The sequence below is a fragment of the Octopus bimaculoides genome, chromosome 25 (genome assembly GCF_001194135.2).
Source record: "Octopus bimaculoides isolate UCB-OBI-ISO-001 chromosome 25, ASM119413v2, whole genome shotgun sequence".
Taxonomy (NCBI): domain Eukaryota; kingdom Metazoa; phylum Mollusca; class Cephalopoda; order Octopoda; family Octopodidae; genus Octopus; species Octopus bimaculoides.
Window position 1 is genome coordinate 33,219,638 of NC_069005.1, and position 10,803 is coordinate 33,230,440.

Sequence of the window (10,803 nt, forward strand, 5' to 3'; positions counted from 1 at the left end):
CGCCTCCACTTCTGTCTGCTTAGCTGGCAATAGGTACCACCAACGAGGAGCAATTCTTCTCTCATAGTGCCGAAGTGCACTATAAAGTGATCTATGTCATTCAGCTGCTCGCATGACCAACCGGGTAGTCAAGAGTCTCTCGTTTGAATTTCACTGTGCTGTACCTGAGGTTGATTGAACTTTGTAATTAGAACTGGGTAGATGTGTGTGAATATGTATAAATATATAATTGTGTGTGTATAAATAAATGTATGCATGCCTACTTACACACATACATAAGCATTCATGTGTGTGTGTGTGTGTGTGTGTGTGTGTGTGTGTGTGTGTGTGTGTGTGTGTATGCACATATGTATATAAACATACAAACACATGTACATACATGTTTGTACAGGTGATATGCTTCCACACAAGTTTCTCTCTCTCTCTCTTGTGTATGTGTGTGTATACACAACCAGTTTAAACCAGTTGAAGAGGAAGATGAGAGAAGAGAAGATGTTTCTCTCCAGTAAATTTTATGAAAGGCAGGTGTCTGAATGTATTTGTGTCAGTGTTGTTCTGGGGTGAGTTTGACTGACTCCAACCCAGTGAATCCTCCACACTCAACAATCACAGCTACTCAAGGCAGAAGTAATCAATAAGTTCTGATTCCAAGGGTGGGCACTATATGTGAAAAGACCAGATATATTGATTCAAAATCTGACTCAACCATACTAACCCATGATTTCAACTCTCTCTCTCTCTCTCTCTCTCTCACACTCTCTCTCTCACTCTCTCACACACTCTCTCTCTCTCTCTCTCTCACTCTCACTCTCTCACTCTCACTCTCACTCTCTCTCTCTCTCTCCAATGAATATCTTCCATTTAACCCTTTTAGCATTCAGATTATTCTGCTAAATGTAATTCATATTTATCCACATTGTTTTGAATCAATCACACATCATTTCATAGCTTTGAGATTTTGATGATGTGAATATTTATTTTTATAATGATATTGTAGGGTAGGTGTGAGGGACTGGATCTGGCTTGTTTGTATATGAGACAGGTAGAAATTTTGGACCAGATGTGGACCAGTTTAAATTCTAAAGGGTTAATGTAATCTCAACTCTGCAAAAGATGTGGAGTATTATTGATCTAATTCTTTATCTCCTCACATAATTACAGAGTTATCAATTCTGATGGTATGTGAATCTCAGTTGCCTTTGTATTTCTTCTGCAGGAAACTTCTGGTTGTTTGTGCCACTGACATCCGAATCCAAGTGGATATTTCTGGTGACATTGAGCCACGGCGTCCCCGAAAGCAGCGAGCTTCTCACTCCACACTACCCAACATCGATGAAGCAAAGCTATCACGTTTTTTGAGCATTTGTCAAGTGAGTACCACTTCAAATTGTACGCTTCTCTTGAAGCATCTCCTCCTTTCTAATAAAAATATTGTTACATGTATTTGGAGTGTTGAGGAAGGAGATATATAAAGCTTCAGGTAAATCTGTAGAGTATTTATTTGGAAGGGCATCCAGCTGTAAAAACCATGCCCAAACTAATTCTCGCCTGTGCTGGTGCCACGTAAAATGCAATCAGTCGACTCTGCAGGGTGGTGGTTAGTGTTAGGAAGGGCATCAAGTTGTTAAAAGTGTCAAAACTGACACACAAGTCTGGTACAGTCTTCTGCCTGGTCAGCTCCTGTTAAACCACCCAACCCATGCCAGCATGGAAGGCGGATGTTAAACAATGATGATGATGATGACTATCCAATCGAGGAATTGAGCCCATGATCTTAAAGACAAGTGTGCAACAACCTAACCACTGGAACAGGAGCCTTCAACCATGCAGCCAAAGGGGGGCAGTCATATGTTGTGGGATCATTGGCAGTTTGACTAAAATAGTCAGGTTTAGCATGAGATAAAGAAAATAGACATATCTTTTATATCTTTTACTTGTTTCAGTCTGGCCATGCTGGGGCACCGCCTTCAAATATCTTACTCAAATGAATTAACCCCTAGTACTTATTTGTTGAAGCCTGTTACTTATTCTACTGGGTTCTTTTGCTGAACCACTAAGTTACAGGAACATAAACACACCGACCCCAGTTGTCAAGCAATGGTGGGGGACAAGCACACACACACACACACGATGAGGTTCTTTCAGTTTCTGTTTTCCAAATCCACTTACAAGGGTTTGGTCAGTTTGAGGCTGTAGTGGAAGACACTTGCCCAAGGTGTCGTGCAGTGGTTGAGCGCCATGTGGTTGGGAAGCAAGCTTCTTACCATGCAGCTTACATACACATAAAAACAAATTGAAGACATGGTGGCAATAATGGTGATGGCTTTGGTGGCGGTGGCTTCTTTCAGAAGCATCAAGTCTGATATTTTTAGCTAAATATTCCATCTAAATCATCAATTAACCAAACTCCAATAAACAATTGTCCCTGTACTGAATTGAAATAACAATCTATTATTTTATGGAAAAAGTTTGATTTTTGTATTTGTTTTAATATTTTAATTTTGAATGTTTCTATTTAATGTTTTGTTGTAATTAAACAAAACAAAAAAAAAATTTCAACTACTTAAAATTGTTTTGAAAAAATTTGATTAACTGCATGTAAATTATGCGAAATAATTTATAACTGTTACCTTGGCAACACAAATGGTCTTACTGGAATTGTTTCTAAGTGGTTTCACATCCATTTTACCATGGCGTTAAAGACTGGAATGGTCTGCTAGAATTTTGGATATTTACATATGAATCAGAGATCTTTTTTTATATTATTATATGTGCTCACCCACATCTTTTCTCCAGTTAATTAATCAACTGTAAGCTAACAAGCGAATGTGTGGTCATGCAACCTGGCTGAAATAGCAACCAAATCAAACCCCACCATTATAAACAAAGAAGGACAGTAGATGATGTAGACTTAGCTATCTCTGAAAAAAGGGGATGGTCACGGTTGTAATGCTTTCGACTGTGTGTTGACCAGAGACTAAGTAACAACTATTGTGAAGTGGAAGTATCTGCAGGTAAATCAAGGGACATACAGGATAGTAATGTGTTAGAAACTATGTAGAACATTTCAGGCCCCTCTTTAAGGACTTACTAAGACTTGAAGAGCCTTAAGGACTGACTGCCCAAGCCTTAGATAGTTACTAAGGGCCTCTTAATCATTAAATAGAAAGGCCATGTTTCATATCCTTGTCAGACTATGGTATTCCAGATGAGATTATCAAAGACATCAACATCATGTACAAAAAGCCATCAAGACTTGTGCACAACACAAGCAATCCAACTAAAGAATTGTCAATGAAAGTAAGAATCATTTTCGGAGACATCCTTGCTCCTGTTCTCTCTGTGATTGCAGTGGCCTACATCTGTAGTTTGAGTGTTGATGCCATCCAAAGCGTAGCCTCACCATCAGGCAGAAGTGATCTTGTCTGTGATGATGATGTTGCCCTCACACTGCATCAACTGTGTGGTGTACAAGAGATTTCTTGACATCTCTTTAGAATGCTGCAGCTTAAGTTGGTCCATTTTTCAATGCAAGGAACACATAACGAAAGCCATCTGCCAGTTTGTTCCAAGAAAGGCGCTCAACCCAAGGAGGTTAGGGACTTCAAATACCTAGGGTCCTACTTTACTGAAAATAAGAAACACATTGGGTGTTGATGTAATCAACTATAATCCCCCCTCCCATCTCCAACACACACACATACTAAAATTTTCACCTTGTTTGTTGAAAAACAGAGCATCAGTTCCTAATCAAAATGATTTTTCTTTATAAGAAAGTATGGGAAGCAACTCTCAAAATGTTTCACTTGACATTTTTCAGCAGAACTTTCTGTTCGTTGTAACTTTATAAAAGTATTAACAATTGAATCACTGCGTTCAACATAGAGTAATATATTTATTATTTCGGTTGTCTAAAATATAATTTTGTGTTCATACATTTGCAGTATGTTGGGATTTGTGTGCAGAATGTGACAGTGATTTTGATCAAAACTTTAATCCCACACTGCATGCTTCATGTGACTGGTCAGGAAATCACTGTTGATATTGCCAGCAATGACACCAGGTAAGTTCGTTTCCATGAGCCATCAAGGGAGCCTTTATACTGGCACTTAACCTGCTAGAAATAGCAGCAAAATTTCATGCAAACCATTTCCTTCCATCTTTAAAAAAAGAAAGGTACTGTAGCTAATGTAGGCCATAATAGGGTGTGGTGGTCATGGCTAGAACCCTTCAACTGTTTGGTCAATCAGAATTGACTTAAGGCTAAACACCAATAATAAATAGTTGACGTATTCCTTCCTCTCACCTTTCCTACAAACAGTAAACCTGTGTCCATTTCTTTGTCCAGTAAATGCTCCCTATTTTTCATAAACGACTGGATGAAGGTACAAAACATTTGGCTGTTTGTTATCACTCAGAGTGGAGTGTGACCATCCACTCAAGTGGACATCCAAGTTTGGTGTGTTAAACTGTTGCTGATTTGTTGGTGTTGAAGTTGTTCTTCCCATGGTGGTTGTTGTTGTTGTGCTTATTGTTGTGATTGTTGTGATTGTTGTTGTAGTTGTTTTAGTGATTGTCGGCAATGGATTGGTCTTTAAGTCAGCCTGGCTTAAGAAAATTCATGATATTGACAGGGGTTGCTGAGTGAACAAGGCATTTGACTGCTGTTTCTCGCTATAATCATTCCAGCGTTGGGAATTGAAACTGCGATCTGACGACCGTGAGTCTACTGCCCTAACCACTGGGCCATTGCGCCTCTGCCTTGTACATAGAGTAGAAAGAAAGATAGCAGGGTGACACCGTTGGTAGGAGAGGTTGGAGGAGGACGAAGTAGTGAAACTGAATGGATGAAAGCAAGTTAAAAGATGTTAATGTATTTAAGAACAAAACAAGGGGAAAAGTGGGAAAAAATAGGAAAAAATAGGAAAAAGAAAACAGAAAGCAACAAAGAAAATGTGAAAAAGTGAGGAAAGAATTATTATTATTTCTATTATTATTATTATTATTATTATTATTATTACTATTATTATTATTATTATTATTAAGGGGGTGAGCTGGCAGAATTGTTAGCAGACTGGGTGAAATGCTTAGCGGTATTTTATCCACCGCTATGTTCTGAGTTCAAATTCTGCCGAGGTCGACTTTGCCTTTCATCCTTTTGGGGGGGTCAAAGAAATAAGTACCAGTTGAGCACCGGTTGATTACCAACTAAACCCCCTCCTACCAGATTTCAAGCCTTGTGCCTACAGTACAAAAAATTAACATCATCATCATCATCATCATCATTTAATGTCCATGGGTTGGACAGTTTGACAGGATCCGGTGGGTCCCTCTGTCTTAATTATTTCTATTAATCATCATTCCTATTATTATCATTATTACTATTTCTGTTATCATCATTATCATTATTATCTTCATTAGCATTATCATCGTTATTAATATTCTCAGGTTTTACAAACATATGATCAGATTTCTGTCCACACTCTTTACGTGAGTAAGTTGTGTGAATGCCAGAGCTATTTTTACTATGAAGTCAGGTCGTTGAACCTGATTTCAGCTGAGAGAGAGAGAGAGAGAGAAAGAGAAAGAGAGTGAGAGTGGGGGAGCTGAGGTGGTGGTGGTAGGTTATCTGTTATTGATTCATTTTGAGGTGGTTTTGTTACAGTTTATTTCTTATCTGATTATTTCACTTTACAAATAATGTATGAAGACATGTTCACTCCTCTAGTTCTCTCTACCCCCCCCCACACACACCATCTTTTCACTTATACACACATGTATGTATGTATGTATGTATGTGCACCTTTGATTTTGTATGGTGGTTGCCTGGATAACAAGAGGAGGAAGGGGAAAAAAAGCCTATAACATAGTATGGTGTAGGCCATAAGAACCTGTACGTTCAATCCTTTGTTGGGTCGATAATGTTGCTCAGCATCACTGGAGGAGATGATACTGTTGGGATGGTGCTGCTGAGATGTTTGTGATCTCCTGTGGACAGTTAATGAAGGGGATGTCCCACAGTGCAAGCTGTCGGGGAAATATTGTGTGTGCATTGTGAATGCATACATGGAGGTGTGTGTGTGGGGTGTGTGTGTATATATATATATATATATATATATATATATTATTATTATCGTTATTATATATACTACATTTATATATACTACTATTATTATATATTATTATATATACTACTATTATTATATATTATTATATATACTACACTTTTGGAGTGGTTGGCGTTAGGAAGGGCATCCAGCTGTAGAAACCCTGCCAAATCAGATTGGAGCCTGGTGTAGCCATCTGGTTTCACCAGTCCTCAGTCAAATTGTCCAACCCATGCTAGCATGGAAAGCGGACGTTAAACTACAATGATGATGTTGATGATATGTATATAAACATGGCAATGGCTTAGCTGGTCAAAACTTCGAAGTCACTGTCAATGGTATTCTTGTTTAAGAATAATAAAGTTTTACTCTGCAAAATTATAGATTAATGTAAAATTGTTTTTATTGTAACTGAACATAACGCCATTTGTGTGACACCGGAGTGCATTTACATGCCACCGGCACAGGTGCCACTTTGTGTGACACTGGTATCTGCCACAAATGTGATCTTGCTTGGCTTGATGGGTCTTCTTCTCAAGCATGACAAAATGCCAAAAGTCTTGGTCATTGCCTCTGTGAGGCCCAACACTTGAAAGGATTCTGGCCACTTTGCCTCCATGAGGCCCAACATTCGAAAGGAACTCAGCCACTTTGCCTACATCAGGCGTCTGTATATATTTATTTAAAGCTAATAATTTTGATCATTCAATGAAGAAGACCACACTTCAGTGTAGAACTCAATGCTCTTTAAATACAGAGTTTATAATTGTTTTTTTTTTAAATTTTGATTCAGTTCTTAAAATTAACTAGCTGTTCCACTGTGTATTCACAGACATTTTATTTGAAATAAGTGTATCTGATCTATTGCGAAATCACTTGCTACAAAAGGTTTTTTTCCTCTGTGTTGAACACTCTTCATTATCTTTTTTGCTTTTTTTTCCCCTTCTTTGTTGAGAACAGCCTCTGAAAAAAAAGGGTAAAAAATACAATTAAAAATGTTAAGCTTTGATTGGGTTTTGCATTTGAAGAAAAGAAAATCAGTTGATCCCACTCACTGGAACCTTTAATTTGAGAAGAATTCCATTAAAGGCAATATCAAGGTGGAATAGAATTAGACATGGCTGGGCTACAGTGACTAGGAATAATGATAATAATAATAATAATAATAATAATAATATATACATTAAGAAAAACTGCACTTGTATGAGAAAAGATTTTTGTGGTTTATTAAAATTAGTGAATAAATTGTAAATATAACATTAAAAATGCATGCTTATCATGGAATGGTGTGAAGTAAAAAGTTCTTATGAGGGAAAGAATCTGGTGGAAATTTTGTGTGAATGGGGAGAAGGGTGGAATTATGGAATGGTATGTAAAGAATTAGATATGCATAGGATTAACTTGTAAACAAAATAGATTTGTATTCCACAGATGTGTGCGCGCACGCATGCACACACACACACACGCATATACAGAGGGAGGTATGTAAGTATATTTGTATGTTAGCATCTGTGAGTGTATGCCTACCTTTGTATAGATGTGTGTGTGTGTGTGCATGTGTGTGTATTTTGTTTTACAAACATCTGTAGGACTGACCTTATTGTTTATGAATATACTGCAGATATGCACCAGGATATTTACACCTGTTGCAGCTGAAACTGCATCGGACAGCATACTGCTACAGCTGCAGGCTATCTCAGCAACAGTAACAAGCTTCTGTTGTTGTTAAACAACCTAGCTGTGTGTGTGTATGTGTGAGTGTGGGGGAGGGAAGAAATATAGCCTGTTCTATTGTGTGGACATAAACTGTAGTAGAAACAACATTATGTAAGGGTGTCATATCTTAGCACAAGGGATGGCCGTTATTGTTTAGCTCCCAGGTCAATCCTGATCCAGCAGATATCATGTGTAAGGGCTCTGGGAGTTGAGACCCTTCAAAGGTTGTGGGGAAAGAGAGAGAGAGCTGGATGGCTTATGTTGGCCTGAGTAAAGGGGATTTTGTTGAGTGGAGCAGAGGCTGTTGTAGGAGTGCTAATAGCAGAGGCAGTGAGAAGAAACAAACATATTTGTGAGTGAGTGGTTGTAACCTATTGGTGATTGAATTATTGATCATCAATTGAATGGCTTTTTTTGGGTTTGATCTTGGATATTTGTATTTGTAAAACCAGCATTGTTTTTAGACAAGTGAATGATATATGCGTGTGTTTAAGATATTTGGATTATAACCTGTAATGTTGTATTGGACAGTAATAACAGCCTCTAATCATAATTTTCTCATACTGAAATGTTTAATTGACAAAGTCCCCTGCCCCCAAGTTACTGGTCTTGCACCAATATTCGAAGCCATTATTATTGAAGTCAGCAGAAGGCTGGGCAGAATTGGTTGAGCACCAGACAGTTTCAGTGTGGGTGCTAATCTATTGATAGTGGATATCAATGTTAATTCATACCCACTGTAGTTATACACTGAGATTAACACCCACCTGGAGTATAGATGTATAACTCCAATAGGAATTTGATATGAATATTGTGCAAATAAAATATCCTAGATGGAAACTCTTCATATAACAATCTGCCTGCCTGCCTGCCTGCCTGTCTGTCTGTCTGTCTCTCTTTTTCCCTATCTCTCTCTTTTTCCCTCTCTCTCTCTCTTTTCCCCCTCTCTCTTTTTCCCTCTCTCTCTCTCTCTCTCTCTCTCTCTTTCCCCCCTCTCTTTTTCCCTCTCTCTGTCATGCACACACACACACACACACACTTTAACTCACCTGTTACAATATGTTTTCACCTGTTTTCCATTTCTTGTTCCCCTAGTATCCAAGCAATGTTGAACATCAATGGAATGGTATGTCGAGCTTTACAGAGTATTTCCCAGGTAAGTAAGGACCAACTAGTTGATCATTTGTTACACCTTGTTATTTCATTACTGATGAATAAAATCATTGGACCTTTAATTAACAAAGTTAACATTTTCATTAACGATTTAACTTCTTTTCCTGAGGCAGGCACGTGCCCCTCAGGCCGTCTGCTGAGGTCTGCTCCTGGGGTGACCCTATACTGAAGGAAGAGTTAAATTTACAGGACATATGTGTCCGAGCACAGTCCCAGTCCAGTCACCCCCCACCCCCACCCCAGTATCTCTACCACTCCATGGTTTTATGTCCACATCCACAGCCACACCATCTCACTCTGGAATGTCTTTGACTTTCTCTCACAGGAAGAAGATTCCCAGCCGTGTTTGGCCGAAATTGCTATTGGAACCTACTTCGATATATCTGTTGCAAGGAACCTCAAGTCTGTAAAGGTAAGGCTTAAACTTGCATCATCATCATCATCACCACCACCATCACCACCACCACCACCACCATCATCACCATTATTATTGTCATCATCATCATCATCATCATCACCACAGCTAGCATCACCATAACTGTTAGTATTACCATCATCACTATCACTATTGTCATCATCACTATGACTGCATGCATGATGATGATGATGTTCATCATCATCATCATCATCATCACCACTTTACGTCTGCTTTTCTATGCTGGTATGAGTTAGAAAGGTTTTCTGAACACTGTATTATCAGATGCCCCCTTTTTGTCTCCAATTCTTATGACATGCAAGGACCTAAAACTGGGACACGTTCAATAATGTTGATCTGAGGTCGAAGCTGTGGAATAATTACTAGTTGTTGTTGTTGTTTAGCCCTGGGCACTACATGTTTCAGTTATGACCATCCAGTATATTATTTAGACATTGTATATCTAGGACTATAATATCTAATGTCTCCTTCCTTGTTGTTGTTGATTAATCCCAGAACGGTTGTGATCAAGCAAACATAAGATTAAAGACATTTCAACCATCATCATTTTGTCTCTTACTGAAGCATAGTGTACCTGGGAATGCAGTATCCAATGTGTCTGTTCTTGTTTTTGTTGTAGCAGTCAACTTTAAGATCTTTATGCAACAAAACTGGTTTCACATATATAAAGTTGCAGGTGTGACCAGAACCAGTAAACCTCAATTCAAAGGTGTTCCAACCGTGACCATCCCGTTTTACTCTGTAGGACCACATTATTCAATATATCCACCTGTTTCTTTTTTAAATAATGGTAGGATATAACCTGAGAGAGATTTGGCTATGATGTCTAGCAGGTCAAGCAAGCAAACAGTAGCTTCCCTGATCGGTTTCCAGAGTGAAATAAACCTACATGGAAATGACCTGTCAGATATCTCTTGTCTGCTTTAAATCTTATTTCTGAACCATTTATGAAATGAAATGTCGAGGATGATAATTGTATCAACCATTAAAGAGATTTATTACAATGGAATTTAACAAGATCCTTTAATGACAAAACTACTTTCGGCATTCTGTTATGGTTTAATGGAATTTTATTGTATATCAAAGTCTCTTTTCTTCTGCAGCTACATGTGAAAATGGTTGATGGTATTAAGCAATAAGTTTAATGCCAGGAGAAGCAGATTGTCAAAACCTGTCCGCACACTTGTCTACAAAGCCAATTTGACAGCTATTTGATAATACAGGCGAAAATTAAGACTTTGTCGATGTTGTCATGCTTTACTAATTTTTCCATAAATCCATTTTCTGTGTGAGAAATTGGATTGCATTTGGCTTGAGGCAAAGAATGGAAATAATTCTACAATATAGCCTAATGGTGGCAGTGTTGGCGGT

At 38.3% G+C, this 10,803-nt stretch overlaps 1 protein-coding gene across 1 annotated transcript in view; it reads left to right on the forward strand.

The window, feature by feature from the left end:
• LOC106869079 (protein hobbit) overlaps positions 1-10,803 on the forward strand; it is a 214,183-nt gene that overhangs the window by 151,818 nt on the left and 51,562 nt on the right. Inside the window, exons 4-7 of the mRNA XM_052976734.1 lie at positions 1,217-1,370; positions 3,945-4,063; positions 8,919-8,979; positions 9,322-9,408. Of these exons, the coding sequence (XP_052832694.1) occupies positions 1,217-1,370; positions 3,945-4,063; positions 8,919-8,979; positions 9,322-9,408 (421 nt within the window). The remainder of the gene's footprint in view (positions 1-1,216; positions 1,371-3,944; positions 4,064-8,918; positions 8,980-9,321; positions 9,409-10,803) is intronic.